This window comes from Macaca mulatta, chromosome 1 (genome assembly GCF_049350105.2).
Source record: "Macaca mulatta isolate MMU2019108-1 chromosome 1, T2T-MMU8v2.0, whole genome shotgun sequence".
Classification (NCBI taxonomy): domain Eukaryota; kingdom Metazoa; phylum Chordata; class Mammalia; order Primates; family Cercopithecidae; genus Macaca; species Macaca mulatta.
Window position 1 is genome coordinate 71688082 of NC_133406.1, and position 21919 is coordinate 71710000.

A 21919-nucleotide genomic window follows, 5' to 3' on the forward strand; every position below is an offset into this window, starting at 1 on the left:
AATGTCAAACTGAGCAGATGGTTTTAAGGTGTGGAAAGGTATATAGCCCTTACTCCTACCAGTTTATTTGTGGGCTGGCGCTAGCTTATATGTACAAACCAAGATTCTTAAAGAAAACCAGTAGGACGAAAAATAAGAAAGGAAGTAGCTTTGATCCATTTTCAGACCCCAAATTTCCCCGCTCAATACACCCGCTTACCTCGAAGGGACCCAACCAATAGAAGCATTATTCCATCCTGTGTCTAATGGGCATGTTGGTTATTTCTGCTCCCAGACTAAACTGTCACATCCCGGTTAGAACACTTGATACAACAGTCAATAGTTGGAGGTGTGAGTGGTGTGTATGCGCTCCTCTGTGTTGTTTCCCTGATAGACGCATGGGGGGAGTCTGTGGGGCGGCAAAAGGGGAAAGAAGGCGGCTGGGGATGCTCCCGCAATCTCTTTTCTTATCGCGGACACCTAACCTGACCGACCTGATTTTTTTTTTCTCTTCTTTTCACTGTTTGAAATTCGTGCCAAAAGTTTCCTGCCGGGATAGACTCGGATATACTGACATCGCTATTCTTATTCCAAGGGAGGGCTTAATATCCTCTTTACGGTTTGGTGAATTTGAGGCTGAAATTTTAAATTTCCTAGAAAGGAGTGTGTGTGTGTGTGTGTGTGTGTGTGTGTGTGTGTGTGTCGCAGAAGACATTGGTAGTGTTTGGCCAGTGTACTTGTAACACACCTCATAAATACCCTGTTGTCACGACACAGCATGATTCAACCTTTGATCTAATTAAATTTGAGGGACACACGAAAACTACTTGTCCTCCTGGTACCTACAAAAATGAGTGTCTAATAGACTGTGTATGAATGTTTCTGCTTCGCAGCTCTTGCAAGTCCCAGCTTTTATAGGATCTTTAGGTCATAAACGCGGCTGCTTTATTAAAAGCCGTTTACTGTGGCCGGTGAAAGGGACGTTCTAGCTGCGGCCGGAGGCTCGCTTGCATTTGTAACTTGCAAAGCCTAAGGAGATCTTTAAGAGCCACATTATCTAAATAAATTTTGCTGGTTATTTTTCAAGCAAGAAATGTCAAACCGAAGTAAATTTCCTAGGGCTTTATGTTAGAGCCCGAGATTAAAGCGTTTGAAATTTCTTGCCTAATAAACTTTAAAGTTTGTTGCCCAGGCGTCAAAACTGTGTAAATCCTGTATTGAACAGCTTTCTTTGGTCTTTGTGGGGTGAGTGAATTAGTGAAGGGTATTCGCCAGATGTTTGCAACATACATATTTTTAAAGGCTGCTTTACCTACAATCCAAATAATGTCAGAGGTAACCAAGGGTAAATATTTCTCTTCCTAATAATTTGGACTGGAGCTTAACTGGGACTCAGCCAATGTTGATCTTCGTCTAATAACAGATGCAGCGGACCCGATGTGAAACCTCTGGCACCTATTATTTTAATACCAAACCTACCTGTATTTTATTGTCCACCTCCCCTTTAAAAGGAACCAAGGGTGACACGTATCCTTGACACTACCTATGATCGTTTAAGAAGTGGAATGATTTGCAGATCTCCCCCCCACTCCCTCCTCCTATGCCACCCCCACCCCTAAAACCCCCACTTTTTCTCCCGTATACTTTTCCGTGCCTTCCTCCACCCAAGTCGGAGGAGCGCTCACTCGCTCGACCACTCGGCGAACTCGATCAGCTGTATCTGGGAAATGAAAAAAGAAAAAGAAAAAGAAAAAAAAAAAAGGACCTGCGTCCTGGAAGAGCGAGTGTGAGCCGGGCGCCGCTCGCGCCGTCTCCCGCTTTGCATAGAGCCCGCAGATGGCTCGCTCCGGCCCAGGCGCGGCGATCCAGTCGTCCCGAAGCAGTGGCAGGGCGGGGGTGGGGGTGGGGGCCGGAGATGGAGGCCGGGGAGGGGGAGCTCAGGGCCCCTCTCCCCTCCTCTCTTCCCAGCCCCTCACCCCCACCCCTTTTATATTTTTTTTCTCCCAAGTTCTCTTGCCTTGCTATCCCCCCTTGAATCCGAAGGCGCCTCGCGATTGGGTGCTGGGGCCGGGTACGTCAGATAGACTGTGACGTGCAGTCTTCCTGTTTCCTTCAGCTGTGTCTTAAAGTAAATCTTGTTGTGGAGCGGAGCCCTCAGCTGAGGGAGCGCTCTGAAATAATACACCATTGCAGCCGGAGAAAGCAGAGCGGCGCAAAAGAGCTCTCGCCGGGTCCGCCTGCTCCCTCTCCGCTTCGCTCCTCTTCTCTTCTTTACCCTTCTCCTCTCTCCTCCTCTGCTGCTCTCTCCTCTCCTACGCTCTTCTCTCTCCTCCTCTCCTGCTCTCTCCTCTTCCCTTCGCTCCTCTTCTTTTCTTCTCCTCTTCTTCCCTCTCCTCGCCTCTCCCCTGCTCCTCTTCTCTCGTCTCCCCTCCCTGCCCGCCTCTCTCTCCCCTCTCCCTCTCCCACTCGCCCCGCTCGCTCGATCGCTGTCGCACAGACTCACCGTCTCTTGTCCAATTATCATATTCATCACCCGCAAGATATCACCGTGTGTGCGCGCGCGTGTTTTCCTCTCTCTGCCGGGGGAAAAAAAGAGAGAGAGAGAGAGAGAGAGGGATAGAGAGAGAGAGAGGCTCGGTCCCACTGCTCCCTGCACCGCGTAAGTATCCTCTTCTTCCCCTCGTGAGTCCCTCCCCTTTTCCAGAATCACTTGCACTGGCTTGTTCTTGAATGAGAAGGAAAGAAAAGAGCCTCCCATTACTCAGACCCGTGTAAACATTTTCCCCCCCAGGAGAAAATGGTGTTATTTAAATGAATCATAATAAAATAGCCTCTAAACAGTTTCTAAGCGGGAGCCTCCGTGAACTCAGCGCTCCGCTCCTCCCAGTTCCTGAGAGTAAGTGATCCGCTTGGCTTTTATTTCTTTCTCTTTCCTGCTGGTGACTGGGGGTGGTGGTGGCGATGGGGGGGAGGCTGATGTTGCTGGACTTGTCGCTGATCTTGTCACCTTTTGTGTACTGTTTCTGGGGTGTGAGGAGGCGTTTGCTCCCTTTCCTTCTTTCTCCTGCTCTCTCTTCTCAGGAGAGAGGACCGCGAGGGGGACCGGGTCGCTTTTTTGTTCGTGCAGATCCCCGCTTTTCGCCAAACCCCATTCTTCTGATCTCCCCCGGCTAAAACTCCGGGGCCGGTCCCCTCGTCCTTTCTCTTTGTCTTGTTTATTATAGCTGCCTTTCTTCCCGGCTCTTCCAATTTGCTTGTCATTTGCATACCTTTCACTTCTCCTTTTTAACCCCAGCAGAGGACCGGGAGCTGGGAGGAGGAGAGAGGGAGGTTGGGGGGCGCTCTGTTACTTTCCTCTCAAAAAGCTGTCGAAGCCGAATTGTGGAAATCGGGCTTGGAGCGGTGCGGTGATGGGTCCCGGGAAACGCGCGCGACGCCCCTCTCCCGAGCTCCTGGACCCAGGGCTGGGTCAAGTTGAGTAGGGTAAGGCGGCACCGGGAGACTCGGGGGTTCGCGTGGCGGTGAGATTGGGGCACCCGCACGAGGAGGACCGGAGGATCGCGGTCCGGGTAGGGGTAAGGGGTTCTTGGGCAGCAGAAATGGGAGGCGATGAATCTCCCAGCCATCGCTGGCAGACTATGGTGTTGGGCAGCTTCGGTCTGGTCTCATCTGGGTGGTACCTACCGTTTTGCCCCAGTTAGGAGGACTGGGGAGGGAGGACAGGAGAGGTGAGAGTAATTGTTACTGGGAAGACTAGTGAGGAGGGCGGGAAGAGGGGGGAAGAGCTGCTATCTTGCCTGAGCAGACCAGGAGGGGGACGCAGGGGGCGGGGGGAGACATCACCCAAAGTCCAGTTTAGCAAGTTGTTGGTTCTTCTGGTGTGCCAGCCCGTTACTCCTGCTAAAGCCGAAGGTTGGTGGAGTGATGGGGGGTGGGGATGGTAAAGGAGGAGTAAGTAGCTTTCCACAGACTCCCAGGTCTCTGGCCCCTTCCCAGCTTCTTGGGAAATTGAGAGCCCTCCAGGCAGACAGAGAGCAGAACTGGAAGTAGGGGTGGTGCTTAGTCTTAAATAGCCCAAGGAGGCAGGTTGGAGTGTGAAACTGCTGTTCTTGGCAACCCAGAAGGCTACTCTGCCTGGGGGAAGGCTGGAAACTCACCTGCTTGTTTTTATTTTTCCGAGAAGGTCTGTGCTGTCTCCTTGAGCTTATAAAAACAGAGCAAGCACAGGGTGGCCTCCTCGCAAAGTCAAGGCTAGAAGAGTCCCTTCTCCTGTTCTCTTTTCCACTCATGCCCTCCCTTATTTAAAAAGAAAAAAAAAGAAAGAAAGAAAGAACTCATTTCCTTTCCTAAACTAGGTAGGCAGAAATCTATTAGCAGAGTGCGCATGGGCAGGGCCTGACAGGTGTGTTGTGTCAAGAAAGACAGGTGCAAATTTCCTCTGTGTCTATGTGTGTCTGTACAGCTCCAGACCACAATGCTTACTCGAGGGTTGGAGAGGTTTATGAATTTATGGTTGTCCTGGTTAATAGGATTGTCTGGGCTAATGGGAATTGGGCTGTTGTTGTTTTGAGCCCTGCCATGTGAGTTCTTGGGGTGGGGGCTGGGGGCAAGTTGGTATGTGTTTGTTTATTTTTCTTAAGGATATTGGCAGACTACTGCTGAGGCTGTGTCCCAGGCTTCTGTCTGCCAGTCAGCCCAAAGCACCCCCACTTTAGGCAGCAGGTGGAGGGAGACTGACTTTTCCTTTGCTTCCTTCCAGTTTATGCCTATCTCCCAAGTCTGTGCTTGGCAGAGAGAGAGAACTGTCATGTGTGTATGTGTGTGTGTGTCTGTTTGTATGTGTGTCTCTCTGTGTGTGTGTGTGTGTGTGTGTGTGTGTGTGTGTGTGTGTGTGTGGTGTATGCTTTGGATAGCAATGAGTGGTGTGTAACTGCCAAGAATTCCAAAGTCAGTTTGAAAGTGTTACTGTTGTTAAAGCTTATCTTTTTAAGTATGCTTTCTCCTTGCCCAGAAAGAATAGGTATGTACATAAACTCTTTCAAGTCATATGTTAAATAATCTCATAAAGTAGAAAGAGCCTGTCATTGTCCCAGACATGTGCCAAATGTCCTAGATATGAATTTGATGGAGAAAGAAAATATCAAGTACATGAGAAGGTAACTGTGCTTTTCTGTTCTGATGCAAGATGTGAGAAGTCAGTTCTATAGGGAATTTCTTGCAAGAACTTCTGAGTATATCCAAAATGAAATGGATTTTTGTGTGTGTGTGTTGAAGGAGGAAAATGAGAGTATTCATGTTAACTTGTCCATGGGTTACAACATGGACATGTATATATAATAGTAAAATAGATGAAGTTAAGGACTCTGTCTTGATGTGTGCAGAAAGTTGTTGGGAATTCAATGTAAGCACTATATATCTGGCTTCTTAAAACTTGATCTTTTAGAATTATCTTTAAACAGGCTACTTCTGTAGACTGAGTTGCACAGGAATAGGTTAGATGGCGAATGGTTTTTGGTCATTGGTTTTGTGTTTGGGTGGTTATTGTTTCCATGAAAATGAGATTGTAATGTGTCATTTATTCTGTAGACTTCAACATTAACGTCCCCCCACCCCAACACACACACACCCAATACTTTCCTTGGATGCTTTTGAAGTTCTTTGGTAATTAAAATGTCATCTATGGCTATGTTCATTTGCTTTATTTTTAATAGGGGTTATCTGTGCTTGGCACTTATTGATATTTTATGTGTCCATTATGCAGAATTCTGTTTAGTTTAATCACCACCTTGTGGGAAAAAAAAGTCATGCATACATACCATGCATCTTTGTTCTCACTTTATTCATTTCCTAGCATCATTCCTCTATAAGCAGCACATGCTATCTTAAAACCTAAGCTGGCTTATTCTATAAGTTGCCAGACTTCCTCTTTATTTGTTTAAAACTCAAACAGGCCTCTTTTCATGAATGTCTTACATCATTATAGGGATTGTCTTGAATTTGCAGTGTTAATATAAGGAAGTTTTAGGTTTCAGAAGCAAAAGAAATTATAAAATGTGACTGATGTTATAATATGAAAATGGATTGTGCATGATGTATCATTATAGGATTTTAATTAAGTATGTGTATAACTTGGAAAGGACATATACATAAGGAATTTCTCAAACTTATTGCCTGTGCATTCTCAAATGACATTTATAGAGTTCAATTTTCTGCAAAAAAAAAAAAGTGTATTTTCTTAAGATTATTTCACACACTCTCTTATTTACCAATTTGATAAGTTGTTACTTTTTAAACAAGTAGAACTTAATATTTTAAGCATGTCTCAGAAAATGTTCTGTGTTTGTTTTGCAGGTGAAAAATGTGTGGGATTTTTGATAGGATGGGAGAATCTTAAATGAAATCTTAAATGATTTGAGAAGTCCATTATGACAGGAAATTTAAAAACCTGATAATGCAATCTTAGTTAATTTAGATATTAACTTATGTCAAGTGAGTTCTTCAAAATAAACATCAAAGGTTTTCTTAACCTGATAGGGAGCAGAAATATATCCAATATCTCTGAAGAAAAAGTTGCTAATTAGCAGAAACAAATTCTTGAATGTAGTCAAGGGGACAATTTAATGATTCAGGGGCTACTTAAATCAGATCATCTGATTTTTCCCTTTGAGTCACTAATTTCCAGATGGATTTGAAATATTCTTCGCTAATGATATTCTGTTTGAAATTTCATAACCAGGTTGACCCAAGTAGAGTAGAGGCCCATCCAAAGATGATTTTCTAAAAGAAGTCAAGTGTAGGCTTGCACAATTTCTTCAAATAATTTTATCAACAAAGACAGATCATCTAAATAATCCAAGCAGGAAACCATGCCAACCTTACACTCTCCCTGTCTCATAAAAGATTTGTCTGAACTATCTGGATAATTACCATAATGAAACACTTCTTTGTCCAGAATCTGGACTCCAGATAGATGCAGTAAAAGTTGAATCCTCCTCCCCGAAATAACTTCTTTATTAAAGTAGAGCACTTAATCACTTTATACTTCACATTGCAGTGTTCCTTTGAAATTCTTTACTGAAAATTCTTTCCTCCTAACCTTAAGTCATCAGTTTCCTTAGAATTTTCCATGTTAAAGAGAATGTCAGATAATTCAGATATTAAAGAAGACTATTTTGGAGGAGCTAAAACCTGTTTTGATTATACCTGGATGTTTATTCTTATAATATCTTTTTCTGGGAGGAATCTGCTATGTTAAGATATTCATTGTGTAAGAATTACTAAAGCATTTGTGTAGGTTATATGCCAAGTGATGCAACAAAATATTTAATGATGAAAAACTCTATATAGACTTTCACATTAATTAAAGAGGGGTTTACAGGAATAGAGTAAGTGTATCCGATCAATAATACATTTGGGTTCAAATTCTCATCAGTATTTTTCTGCATCCTTGCTGATTTGGACATCCACCAGTGCTGATCAAAAGCTTCATATTGCCTAGTGAAACTGAAAATTAATGTTAAAATTCAAATATAATATGCATCAATAATAATTGCAGTTGAAACATGATGGCTTAATACATACCTTGAGAGATAAAGGAGTTTAAAAAATATCAGTGATAAAGTCATTCCATGGCTTCCTTTAAATTCTGAACTGGAATATCATGGAAGCTCTTGGAAAATGTTTTTAAGAGATTTAATTTATATTATGGTAATGCAATGGCACATTTTCTTATGTGGTAAATATATTTATGTAGATATCTTGTTTATGAAATGTGACAGTAATGAAGTGTTGTATCAACCGGTTGTTATTATTTAATCATGCCTATAGCCTCCATGGGTTATAGCTCCAGTGTATGCTACCACTATACTTTTATTTCTAAATTTAGGTCTAAACTATATGGAGAGATATATTTATTTGTGCCTATTAATATAATGCCTTGTCCTGGATTATATAATTTATCTTATTTTTCCCACTTGTTTTGTCCTATTTGTTATGTTTCAGCTGGACATTTTACAACAAGACCTAAAAGTATTTAACTTCTTCTAGCCCAAGACAGATACAAATCATTGTTTAATCTAAAAATGTTGACTGAAATAGAATTACAAATTAGTTTAGTTTGGTGAATATCAAGGGAGTTATATCTTGTTCTTAACAGACTCCGCAAGCATTTCTTTCCACCTTAGGAAAAGCACAGCCCTCCTCTTGGCTCCAGCATGGGGCAGGGATGCAGCTGTTGATACCTAGGCTAGATGAGAGGAAGTGCAGTTGACGCAGAGGTAAATGGCAGTTGGAAGAGGAAGGATGCCTGGGGATGACCTTGTGCTCATCAGCGACACCAGTATGTCCTTTCCAAGCCTCTGTGGCAGAGGTGCTCTTCCCATAGCAAGGATGGCAGGCAGAAAGTCTAGTTTGGGTGTTAAGGTGAACAGGGAGAGAAAAAATACTGCAAAAAGTTTGTTCAATGTGTTGACTGGAGATCCATGTGCTTTGCAGGTGATAGTCAAGAGAAAAGGATTTGCATGCAAATAGAAAAGATGTAAAATTTTAAAATAAGGGCAATAAGCTCTATTTTGGGGAAGCTGATAGACACACACAAAAAAAGTCTCCCTTGTAACCGCCCCCCATGTAAGTGTTTCTGTGATTAACAGAGCTTTGAAATGATTCATCCTTTTTCTTGTCTCAGCCTCTCCTTGTTCTTTCTGTCATCTGACAGCTAACCTAATTTATCAGATCTAATGTGTTTGTGTAGTATTTGTCACTGCATTTTTGTATTCCTGAAACCAATTTTATTATTAGTGTTTGAAAGGGTCTCAGTCATTCTGAATTCAATTTTGAACCCAATGTTGAAGTTATTGAGAACTCCATCTCCATTCTAAGTTCAGGAAATTTTATCCTGAAGCATGCAAAAAGTATTTCATGCTCAAGCATACCAAAAAAAAAAAAAAAAAAAATATATATATATATATATATATAGAGAGAGAGAGAGAGAGAGAGAGAGAGGGGTATCATTTTGCTTTCATGATGCCCTAAAGCAGGCTCTTTTAAAATGTTTTGTCTTTCTATAGAAACCAGGAGCAAAGATTGCATGATGAAATCACTGTCGCTTAAAAAAATATACATATTGTTGCCATCTAAGCATTGAGCATTTTCTTGAATTTTACAGGTTATTTCATGCTGAAATTATGCCTATTTGCATGGATAGTCATTCTTTAAAGCTAGCCACAGATGCAGTCCTAGGGAGCACGTAGATGTTTTTACAGGTGAACCGAAAGAGATGGGAGCCGTTCCAGACACTCTGCACGCTGCCTTTGGCAATGGACCCTGTTATTGTGAAGATGTGCTCTGTTAAGCAAACGTGAAGTTTAATATTAGATAAACCCAATGTGAAAAAAATATTTTCATTTTCTTCATAAAATGTTATTTATAAACAAAAAGATGTGACATCTTATATGTCTACAAAATTTGGGATTAGCATCACTAGTTAATAAGTTACACAATATGTCAAGTGCCTTTTATGAAATGCAAAAAGGATGTTCTCTTTTTATATTGTGTTTCCAAGAAACAATGGAAGTTCATATACAAAGAAATATACTCTTTCTTATACATTTGAGGGACATTATTTTCTGTCTTCTTTATAAATCTTCTTTCAGTGTTTTTTTTTTTCCTTTAATTTGGCACAGGAAATAAGATTCACAAATCTTGTATGTTAAAGAGTTTCTTTGGGCATTTGACATATTATTTTGACAGATTTAAACAGAAGGAAACTAGTCCTGAAGATGTATTTATCTTTATCTAGGTCAATAATTTATTATTCCTCATATTGATTTCTAAAATGTGGTAACATCCTTGTTTTGCAGTGAATCTAACTTTGTAATAATTTGTCATTAAAAGGACATTATGAAAATGTATAAATATTCTTATAGTTACATTAAGATATATCAACAGATATCAGCTTCATGTATGATTTTACAAGTAAAAAATGCATAGCTAAGCTAAATAAGCAGACTTGTAAAATGACTATTGTGCATTTATTTCAATGCTAAACTGACCATTTATGTTTGAAAGATGCTGCTGATAAGGGTGTTCTCCTTCTCATTTTATGTATGACAAAAATATTTTAGAATTCAAGAATAAAAGCTGTCTATTAAATATTTGCATTTATTTTAGAGTCCTTTTCCTTTAATAGCATTGAAATCACAATAATTGTAATTCAGAAATGCAATTTTTCATGTGAATTTCACACAGCCTCAAAATGTAACCGTATTTCTTAAGTATAGAGCACTTTCATCTTCCTTATAATACGAATCTCAATGCCCAAAATTTAATCAATTGGTTGTCAGAGGCTGTGTTCTTATAATCTACTGTTTCTTCTGAAGATAAACAGTATCATTTTAGGCATTTGTGAAAGAGAATCATATTACTGGTGCTTAAGCAGTTTTTGCTTTATTTTTTTTTAATCTTAATCCATCTTAAACCAGTGGAGCAGAAATATTTAAAAATGTTTCATTTCAAGCAGAGTGCATAATAAATTGCAATAATTGTAATGTGCCATAAATCCCAGAGCCTATGCATTTTGCATTTGATTCAGGATTGAGGTCAGGAAATTTGGAGAAATTTAAAGAAAATGATTCATCAGTCCTTTTGTTCTGTTGGCCAGGGTCCCGGGATTCTTGAGCTGTGCCCAGCTGACGAGCTTTTGAAGATGGCACAATAACCGTCCAGTGATGCCTGACCATGACAGCACAGCCCTCTTAAGCCGGCAAACCAAGAGGAGAAGAGTTGACATTGGAGTGAAAAGGACGGTAGGGACAGCATCTGCATTTTTTGCTAAGGCAAGAGCAACGTTTTTTAGTGCCATGAATCCCCAAGGTTCTGAGCAGGATGTTGAGTATTCAGTGGTGCAGCATGCAGATGGGGAAAAGTCAAATGTACTCCGCAAGCTGCTGAAGAGGGCGAACTCGTATGAAGATGCCATGATGCCTTTTCCAGGAGCAACCATAATTTCCCAGCTGTTGAAAAATAACATGAACAAAAATGGTGGCACGGAGCCCAGTTTCCAAGCCAGCGGTCTCTCTAGTACAGGCTCCGAAGTACATCAGGAGGATATATGCAGCAACTCTTCAAGAGACAGCCCCCCAGAGTGTCTTTCCCCTTTTGGCAGGCCTACTATGAGCCAGTTTGATATGGATCGCTTATGTGATGAGCACCTGAGAGCAAAGCGCGCCCGGGTTGAGAATATAATTCGGGGTATGAGCCATTCCCCCAGTGTGGCATTAAGGGGCAATGAAAATGAAAGAGAGATGGCCCCGCAGTCTGTGAGTCCCCGAGAAAGTTACAGAGAAAACAAACGCAAGCAAAAGCTTCCCCAGCAGCAGCAACAGAGTTTCCAGCAGCTGGTTTCAGCCCGAAAAGAACAGAAGCGAGAGGAGCGCCGACAGCTGAAACAGCAGCTGGAGGACATGCAGAAACAGCTGCGCCAGCTGCAGGAAAAGTTCTACCAAATCTACGACAGCACTGATTCGGAAAATGATGAAGATGGTAACCTGTCTGAAGACAGCATGCGCTCGGAGATCCTGGATGCCAGGGCCCAGGACTCTGTCGGAAGGTCAGATAATGAGATGTGTGAGCTAGACCCAGGACAGTTTATTGATCGAGCTCGAGCCCTGATCAGAGAGCAGGAAATGGCTGAAAACAAACCGAAGCGAGAAGGCAACAACAAAGAAAGAGACCATGGGCCAAACTCCTTACAACCGGAAGGCAAACATTTGGCTGAGACCTTGAAACAGGAACTGAACACTGCCATGTCTCAAGTTGTGGACACTGTGGTCAAAGTCTTTTCGGCCAAGCCCTCCCGCCAGGTTCCTCAGGTCTTCCCACCTCTCCAGATCCCCCAGGCCAGATTTGCAGTCAATGGGGAAAACCACAATTTCCACACCGCCAACCAGCGCCTGCAGTGCTTTGGCGACGTCATCATTCCGAACCCCCTGGACACCTTTGGCAATGTGCAGATGGCCAGTTCCACTGACCAGACAGAAGCACTGCCCCTGGTTGTCCGCAAAAACTCCTCTGACCAGTCTGCCTCCGGCCCTGCCGCTGGCGGCCACCACCAGCCCCTGCACCAGTCGCCTCTCTCTGCCACCACAGGCTTCACCACGTCCACCTTCCGCCACCCCTTCCCCCTTCCCTTGATGGCCTATCCATTTCAGAGCCCATTAGGTGCTCCCTCCGGCTCCTTCTCTGGAAAAGACAGAGCCTCTCCTGAATCCTTAGACTTAACTAGGGATACCACGAGTCTGAGGACCAAGATGTCATCTCACCACCTGAGCCACCACCCTTGTTCACCAGCACACCCGCCCAGCACCGCCGAAGGGCTCTCCTTGTCGCTCATAAAGTCCGAGTGCGGCGATCTTCAAGATATGTCTGAAATCTCACCTTATTCGGGAAGTGCAATATCCTTTTATTTTCCCCTCGTGAGAAAAACAAGCCAAAAAACGTTTCCCAAAAGGTTAGGTTTACAGAATATCTAGAGTAATGTAGATTAGTATCTTCTTAAGAAGGCAACCTTTCGTATTATTCAAAGGAATAGGCTTTTATCAGCATGCGTGTGGCATTCCTGATTGCAGAAAAGCTTAAAACTAAACCAACAATCTTTGCAGCTTCCACAAGTTGTTCACTGCCTCGAGGAGCTCCTATTTAATATGTGCTTTCTCAGCAGTGTTTTTTTTTCTGCTGTTCTTCCTGTATTATCTTCTTATCCCTCTCTTAAAAAAAAAAAAAAAAAAAAAAAAGTAGATTCAGAGATGGGAAAACAATCTCTTTGTAAATACTGATTGAATTCTTTCAGATATTTTTTAAAGGTGGTAAGTTTTATAACACAATAGGGAGAAAAGTCAGTTTTCAGATCCCTAAGATCCCATAAGAAGAATTCTCAGTGTAAACCATCTGCAAGGCTTCTGTTCGTTTAAGGATGTCCTGATGAAATCTTAGGAAGAGCGCTTTGTAAGTGGGAGCTTGAGGAGGAAGAAAACTGGATGTGGGTGGGGACTTAGAGTCTCTCTTTCATCTTTAAGTGAGACTTTTTTTTTTTTAAAGGAAATATACAGGTACTGATTTATTCAGACAGCATTGGTCTGTCTCTCTCGTTCACCCAAGGTCTGTTCTTTGGGTCTGGTGCAGCTGCCTCTATGCATGATTAACCTCTGTTCAGCCATACACAGAAATCTTTTGTCCCAACATACACAAAGCAAATTATTTTGGAAAGCGAGAGAGCACAATTAAATATAAAACTCAGCTGTATTCGACTTAAAAATGGCTCTTTTTATGATTCTTTTAAATTCTGAAACTGACTTTTATGTAGAGATAACAGTTATATATTTTTTATTAGGCCTATCCTGAACTCCAGCTATTTTTGACTGAAGATTTTTTTTTTCCTCTCTGTATATTGGTTCTTTCTGTAAATTTTTAAAAATCTTGTGGTCGTTGGTCTTTTGGGGGTAGTAGAATAGTAGCATTTGGGGGCAGGTGGAGGCATGTTTCTTATATAATAAATAACCAGATGGATATAAAATTTAGCAATTAAGTTGGCTGTGACTAAATTTAGGACTTTGAGCAATTGTCTTGATGACTAGAGATTGACATTTTCGCATCTAAGCCCACTCCAGAGGCTGCCACGTAAGTGCAAAGTCTCAGCTATGGGTGGAAATATGTTTTCCTGGTTAGTGGAGGTCATACTTCAAGCCAGCTCCCAGGATAGTAGTGCAGATTTCTGATAGGGTGAACTACTAGGGCCCCAATCATGAGACCTGCTTGGGCAGTTAAACATGGAGTCTCTCTTATACTGAGCAAGAAGAGAAGAACATTGTAACAGAAAGGGAAGAGAAAGATGTGGGAGATTTCTCCATGTAAATAGAAATGGAGTTTTAGCTTAGTTGTTGATTTCACTTTGACCTTTTGAAAATCTGAAATTCAATCCACCAGCCATGAATCAAAGCTGCACCAAGCACCATGCCTTACATATTATAAGCAGGCAGTAAATATTGATCGAAATGATTGGAATATCGCTGTTGGTGATGAGAAAGGCAAAGTATGAAGACACAATGGCTGGAATTTTTTTGTGCCCTTTGCAAAAAGAGCATCTTCAGAGGTTCATGTAAGGCTAATGTCTAGGGCTAAGACTCCATTGCACCCCAGAGATCTCTTAACTTCATTTTGAACCAAGTAGTAGTGATAGTGGGTTCTCTCTCTCTTTCTCTCTCTCTCTCACAGACACACACACACACACACACACAGAGTAAAGTGACATGCATGCCAATTTTGGTGAATATTTAAAGATTTAATGCCAGGTTTCAAAACTCCTATAAGTCCACACTAAGCTCTTTAGTTCAAGATGCCAGTTTATGGTTTTTCTTTAAGTTAGACTTTTCATTATAACCAGATCATTATAATTATGGCTGTGCTTTATGTTTTTTAAAGTTTAGTCTTCTAGGAAAAAAATCTTTTAGAATGCTTTAAGTGTTGGCTATGTTCATTGTCTCAACCTCTCCAAATCCCCTGAGGAATTTTGAGGATTTGAATTGAAAGAAGTTCCTTTTATTTTGATATGTATCAAAGGCTTTAAAGAAAATATAGTTGCTTCTTCTTCAGAAGAATGACTTCTCCTTTCTCCTGTCAACATAAGTTTCTGTCGAGCGCGGTGATTCTGTTGGGAAACACCCGTGTTCATATGAAATGTTAGCTGCTCACACCCAGAATTGTTTCTTTCATATAGCTAAATAATGTCAGCCTCTCGTGGCAATTAGTGATTACATTTTCCACCTTTTGGCCTTTTATGTTCCTATTCTTTTTCCCCCCTCTACTATTAATACATTGCACTTTTAACCATTTATCTCATTGGTATATTATTTCTTAGGAAGAGTAAAACAGGCAAACAACCTTTTCTATAGTTCCCACAATTCTGAAACCAGTGAGGATCTGTTGGTTTGTATAGATATTGGGCCCACTTTTCTCCTGTCTCTACCTCTGTATGGTGGTGTGTTCTTCCCTTGATTTAACTGATAGTGCGAAGGCAACATTCTCAAGCTTTTACTTTGAAGAAATCTCTGGGAATCACAGTGAGTGATGTTTTACTTCAATTTTAGGGATACAGGGCCATATATGAACCTGTTGTACAGTTATTCCTTGAAAAGATCAATAGAAATGAGCAGAAATGCAATGAAATGGTACCACTGTGATTGCTATTATTATGGGTTTTATTTTTAGTTCATGGCTTTCCAAACTGTTATACATAATTTAATTCTTCAGGAAAAAATTCTCTCCCACTCCAAAAGGTACCATCTGTTTTTTGAACAAAGTAGCCAAGATAAGAACCATTAAGAACACCAGCTTATCAGATCAACCCATTCTATGCTCACCACATTAAACATATACATTCTATAGGACAGAACACACTACCTCATTATCCCATCTAGTAGAAGGGAAATAGTGAATGTGTGTGCAAGTTAAACTGAATTTCAGTGCACCTGCTCCAAGGGCTCATGTCTTGGATTTTAAAAATATGTTCAGCATCTTTGCAAATGAATCTGTTTAATCAAATATTAAGTTTTATTCAAATTCCAAAAGAAACAGTCAGCCAATTGCTTTTCTTCATGATGTTCCTTGTCATTCATCCTCTTTGCATCTCAAGAAAAATAGCCTTGTTTTGGCCCCAAACATTTGCATGCACCCAATTAAAGCACAAGAGGAGTAGTATAAGCCGTTAAGATGTGCAGGTGAAGAAATTGAGCCTATTCTCTGAAACAGCCGGCTTTTTCTACTCAACTTTTAGGGAGAATGTTAGAAAGACTTGAAGTTTAGAAAAGAAAATGGCTTAGTAATTTGAAATTAAAATTCAACCAGGAAACATAGATTAGAAATGAATTTCTGAAATTTGAAACAATCCACAGAAGTTGATCTTATACATTTTTGGAAGTCTCGTGGAGGCTATAATACTTATATTAGCTAGAGTGAAACATATAGATTAAAGACTAAAAGACTATGGGTTCCTAAACTGCCCACCTTCCCTGAAAAAAAATTATAAAGTAAGTAAATTTAAAAAAAAATTTCCATACACTACACATCCCTCCGATTATGGTGAACTTCCTAGTGGGAGTAACAATTTGCTCTATCACTATCATTATGTGAGAGAGTTTAGATCTTTCCTCCCTATTTTAGTTTCTAGGGGGAAAACTGCTTAGAAACTTAGCAAATTAGGGAATAAGGCAGAACTAAAATTCTTTAGGTTTCAAATGTTTTGGAAAATGTAAGTAGTCTCAACCCATTTGCTTGGAACTGCAGCACGTACAATCTCTAGCTACAATCCGGAGTTTCGTTGGAAAAAAAGAATTTTCTTCCTCTGCTTTCACAGCCTATTATTCTCCCATTTGCCTTTTTGCTGCCTCTGCTGCTCCTCCCGTGGCTGCTGTTTAGGTAAGGTTATATTGTACTTGGTAAACAGACAACACTTAGATTCTCAGGTTGTTTGAACACTGCTTTAGGTTCAGCTGCAGTACCCTGCTTCTCTGATCTTTTATATTCCTGAGCAGATGTCTTTCATTAATTTATGGATTTATCATCTTTTCTTTTTTTTTTTTCTTTTTTTTTTCTTTCTTTTTTTTTTTTTTTTTTACACCTGGCAGCTGTCTCAAGTTTCAGCAGTTATTGTCTATTTTGCATTACACATAGAATTGAATGTCATCTGTCTTCACAAAGCTATGGCTAAGAGAATTGAGGCACAGCCACACGAGCTGCTGGGACAGATCTTGTTTGCCTTCCATCCCCCCTCACCCCACTCCCCTTTACCTCCTTAATATTTATTTGTGCTCATTTTCTTTCCTGGCCTTGAATGGAGCTTAGCTCGTGTTCAGTACAGCTGTATGTTTACTGAATCTATTCCATCATGAGTCATTGTGCGTGTGTAAGTATCCTGGAAACAGCTAGTGCTTTCTTGGAAGAACAGTTGCTTTTCAGCACAAGCACTTAAAAGGGAAATTAACCAATTGGTCAGTTCAGATTTATTTTGAGGAGAAAAAAAGGATTATCTAACTGTTGCCTTTTAAATGTTTCATTAGTTATTTTTAATAGTTTATTAGAAACATATATTTTATGGGAATTTTATCTTAATTACACAATAAGCAAGAGATAAAGATTAATTCTGTGTTCCATTTCAACTGATCAGTTCCAAGTATTACCAACAGGAAACATTTTAAAGCAAAAATGAACTTGAGAAATCCAAATTGGAATAATTTTTATTAGATAAAAAGCCTCTAAATACTGATCAAAATAAAATGGATATTTTACTGTTTTTGGATAAAAAGAACGAAAACATCTTAGCATAATTTAGATGTATTAAGAGCTTCAGGAAGTTTTGGTAGCTCAGTGCTCATCTAAGAAACGCAGAAAAACAGTTTGTATTTTGTATGAAACCAAATTTTAAAAGATTTGCGACTTCTAATTAAATGTATGGTGTTGTCTTAATGTAGCCATCTGAAAGAAAAGATTAGAACCCAGATCTGAGAGTGTCTGTCAAAGTTTGGACTTGCCTAAAACTCTTATCACAAGGCAGTAGGAGACAGCTTGCAACTATTATTTCACTTATCCATTTGGACAGATGGTCCTGAAGTGTGCTGGGCTCCTTTAGTCTTCTGTATCAGTCTAATGGAGGTTACTGGAGGGCCTTTCAGCCCTCTCCTTGGCACAAGAAGTATGTCAGTCATAAATTATCGTCTTTGTAATCATTAAGAATCTCAAACAAAAACACAAGTTCAGTTAAGCTGCTTTGGCTTACAGATATAAAATCAAAATTTATTTCTTTAGTGTTTATTTTCAGTTGAACAAAAAAAGAAAGAAAGAAAAAAACCTGCACTACTTAACTTTTCTATTTACAGACCAAGGTGATCTTTTTAAAATTGCATGGGATATTAAAGGGAATGTTAATTGAACAAATTCTCAGCAGAATATTTGGTTAAACACCCTGTTGTAAGTAGTCAAGAGCTTATCCATATTAATTTGATTATGCTTCTCTAGTAACTTTCCAGTTTCTCTCCATTCTTAAGATTAGTCATGCTAGACTTGATGAAGGTCATTTGAAAACCTTTACCTTTCCTAAATATCTGTGTTTATTTGACGTTTTTGCCTCAGGTGTGAAATTTTTGTTGGGTAGTTTTGTGTGTGTGTGTGTGTGTTTGCACACACATGCACACTTTTTCTTTTTTTTTTTTTTCTTATTTTTCCCAGACACTCTTTTAAGAGAAAATCCTTAGAGAAGCTTCTAGGAAGGACCCTTAATTGACCTTGTGGGGGACCACATTGATTTTCTCCACGTGCATCTTCATTTCTGATAAATTATAAAGCCATTAATTTGCTGAGGAAATGGCAGGGCCAGGCTGCGGCACAGATGTGACCAGAGCCATCCCAGCTCTGAGTCTGCTGAGGAGTGCCAAGAATCTGGGGGAGAATCAGGAAGCCTGGATTGTTATGGTTAGCCTCACATTCTCTTGGGAACTGTTTTAGTTGCTGCTGTTTACAGATCTAAAAGGTAATGATGTTTCCAGATAAATAGGCCTTCTTATTTTGGGTAAGTGGCCATTTATTGATCTGCTAACCCACATGTATTGATTTGTTAGCCCCAACTACTGCGTCACTCTCAAAGGAGTTAACTATAAATCCAAGACAGGCAAATTGTATTTGGTTTTGGACCGTTGCTTTCACAAAAGCAGCAGCCCCCTTCCTGTCCTCTCCACGCCAAAACTACTCTTCCCAAGTTTTAGCTATTATTTAAAAGGAAACAATTAAAAGGATATAATAAGATAAAAAGCAAGTGAGTCAAGATGCTCCATTAGATTAACACTGAAAGGTAAAATGTGAAACTTGCATAACAGTGTTCAAAATAATGCATTTTATATTTTCATGTACATTAGTAGAATAATTTGCTCTAAACTGCAGAGTGTGGAGAGAAGAACAAACAGAACTGTAATTGCAAGGAAGAAAAAAAAAACCTCTTATGACAAGAGTTGTGCAGTACATGTTGGGTGCATTTGTCTCCTTAGCAACAAGTGAATGTATAGATAGCTTACCAACCTAAAGCAAGGAAAATACTTTGCCATCTTCCCCCTAAAGTAGCCAAGATTCTGCAACTCAATTGTACACCCTCATCATTGCATGCGGCAACCTCTGACAGGCGACAGTCACTGAGCAAACGGCAGCAAGTTAGCAATAGATCCATAGCCAGTGTCATATACCTTCCAGCACTCCCACGGCAGCTTGGTGGACCTCCAGACTCTATGGAGGTGGGGACTGGAGGGAGGGAGGTGGGAGTCCTTGTGCTTACAGAAGTTCTTTTCCTTAACCAATTGCTTCCTACATGCAGGAAGGATTGTCACCCAATCACTTGAAAAAAGCAAAGCTCATGTTTTTTTATACCCGTTATCCCAGCTCCAATATGCTGAAGACCTACTTCTCCGATGTAAAGGTAGGGACTTTTTTTATTCTTAATTGTTTCATTTTCTATGCATGTGGCAGTAATTTGAACTCCCGGAAGTTAATGGAGACAAATGTGGAATTGGTTTATTCCTACACCTGTGTTATAATTGATTTAATGCACTTGTCCTTTTGTCTAAAGGTGTGTTAAGCAAAGATGCCACTTGTGTATTAAGACTGAAAGACTGGTGTTAATAAGTTGCAGGGGTTTCCAATGTAGTCTGAAAAACTTAGCCTCTGTCTTTATATGTTTGAGTAGCTTCTTTGAAGAAATTTCAGCTGGTAATGGATGGATGTGCTTTAGAGAATGTTTTTCCCTCCCCTCAGCAACAGTAAACTGTTTCTGTTTTTGTTTCTGTTGGTTTCCCCATATTTGTGCTTATGAAAGCAAACTCTAGCACCTCTTTTTCCCCCTGTCGAAAAGGAGCGTACATTGAAATTCTCTATGCAGTAGCTGCTTAAAAACAAAAGTGATGATTGTCTCTTATTTACAACTTAATTTGTTGTTGATGTAGAGTACACTGAGCATAAGGAGAATGAATAAAGTGACAGATTCAGGACACATTATTCAAATGAGGATATGAAAGCTGTCGGCCTACAGCTGCAGCCTCCCTCATTCTACAGAATATTGGGACCTCCTGGTTCTCTGTGTGTGTATGCGTGTGTGTGTGCGTATGTGTGTCTGTGTCTGTGTGTGGGTTTTAAGTAATTGTTTGCATCAACTTGATGTTGTGTTAATCATCTGTAACTTTTTAAAACATAGATTGGGTTTTGATGATGATAATGACACACATGGTATCATTATCCCAGGAACTTGATAAACACTACATTAGCTGAGATTAGTTTATTAGGGGTGGGTGTTTTTCCCCACCCCTCCCCTGCCCACCCCCATATGTACAAGTTCTTCTTTCTGCCATGGAGAACTCACAAGCTGCCAAAACACACTTGCTCTTCCACCGCTCCCTGCACGCAGCTCATTTTCTGCTTGATGCCCAAGTGGCTTCATTGGCCCCATTTTGCAGGCCAACTCATTTCAGTTTCCTTCACTGATGTTTTATTTGGCCTTATAAGAAAAGTTCTGTTTTCCCTCCTGTTTGCTTTTGAATTGTGTATCAACTTCAGCCTTTTATCTTTCTCCTTCCCTGGCTGTGCTCCTTAAGTGGAAGGCCTGTTTTCTCCTCATTCGCGCCAAAAACTGGGCAAGATGGGGAGGCAGGGAAAGTCCATCGTGTAAATGTCTGGTTAAGACTAAGTAAGCACAAACCAGGCTGAGTGACACAGAGGCCAGGAAAAGAGTTTGGACTTTGTGGAGGACAATCTAGAGTATACAAATTGAAGGCAATTTGTCACCTGGTTGAGGACTGACCAGCTTCTAGAGTCTGGTAGAACCTGGTAAATTTTGTCTTCCAGAGAATCCTCCCAACATTGTAGTTCTAAGAGGGGACATGGAGGACAGGGAGAAAAGGGTTATTGTGTGCACATATATGTGTGTATATGTCTGTGTGTGCAGATGTCCATGTTACTCATTCCTTTTAGGGCAATGATCTGCAGTGTTGTGAAATAATAATGACAATGCCTTGTATTCTTTGTATAGCACTTTTCACCCAGAAGGAGGCCAAAGAGCTTTACCAACTGCACACATAGGTATCACTCACCCACCATGGAAACACAGCCACCTGGAGGGTGGGAAACAGTAGCCATTCTGAGCCAACAACACTACCCAACAGTAGATGTCAATATTAGAAACATTCACTTTTTTGAGAGTTCATGCATGTGTGCATGTGTGTGGTATGTGGTGGCAAGAAAAGTGGGGAAGATTATTGATCTCTAGCTTTATAAATACCAGGCAATACAAACCAACAAGAAACTGTTCCCATTCCTCTAGAATGCCCCTAGCAATTCAGCTTTGCAAATGGCCACTGACTCTGTGTAGATAGCAATGGAATACCTGGGTGAATATTTTATTTTCAAAAGCACTAATATTCAGATTGTTGATTCTATTCATACCTTATCCATACTGGAAGAGAAGGCTGTTAAAGTACATGTGAGTCTAGTTACATACCAGTTATCGACTCTAATGGAGGGGAAACAGTAGGACATATCAGGCAAAGCAGAAAATCACTGAAGGTCACTTCCCTTTTATTTTTGGAAGAAATTATACAATTTTAACTTTCCTAATTATGTTTTTTCTTTGGTTAGTAATAAATGAATTTGTATTCCTTGAGGTTACACTGGTGAGAGTAGAAAGTCATGCATAGAAAGGGAAAGGTAGTCCAGGCAACGTGGTCCAGAGACTTTCCAGAAAACAATGGCAGAGCATTCTGGGATTTCTTCAATATTAAGGATAATCACTAATTTGAATATTGACAATGTATACACACACATATGTGCATGTGCATGGATTCACAATACACAACACATATCTATA

General features: G+C 40.5%; 2 protein-coding genes across 20 annotated transcripts in view; one reads left to right on the forward strand and one right to left on the reverse strand.

The window, feature by feature from the left end:
- The window catches only part of LOC106993567 (uncharacterized), a 29345-nt gene extending 26099 nt beyond the window's left edge, over positions 1–3246 (reverse strand). For 2 of the 14 annotated variants that reach the window (XR_013412106.1, XR_013412108.1), the window contains exons 1-4: positions 2987–3246; positions 2483–2555; positions 1634–1699; positions 200–388 (exon numbers count right to left, since the gene is read on the reverse strand). Coding sequence is in view for 2 of the 14 variants with exons in the window: in XM_077986768.1 (XP_077842894.1) it covers positions 2483–2555; positions 2987–3246 (333 nt within the window). In the remaining 12 variants the exon portion in view is untranslated. Of the gene's footprint in view, positions 1–199; positions 2102–2482; positions 2849–2986 lie in introns of those variants that run through there. The other 12 variants (XM_077986768.1, XM_028853189.2, XR_013412107.1 and 9 more) reach the window with 11 other exon arrangements.
- Positions 2100–21919, forward strand: part of PROX1 (prospero homeobox 1) — a 50497-nt gene continuing 30677 nt past the window's right edge. For 2 of the 6 annotated variants that reach the window (XM_015116181.3, XM_077990124.1), the window contains exons 1-3: positions 2100–3462; positions 10637–12428; positions 19376–19483. In XM_015116181.3, coding sequence (XP_014971667.1) covers positions 10704–12428; positions 19376–19483 — 1833 coding nt within the window. In that variant the 5' untranslated portion in view covers positions 2100–3462; positions 10637–10703. 6 annotated transcript variants of the gene reach the window in all.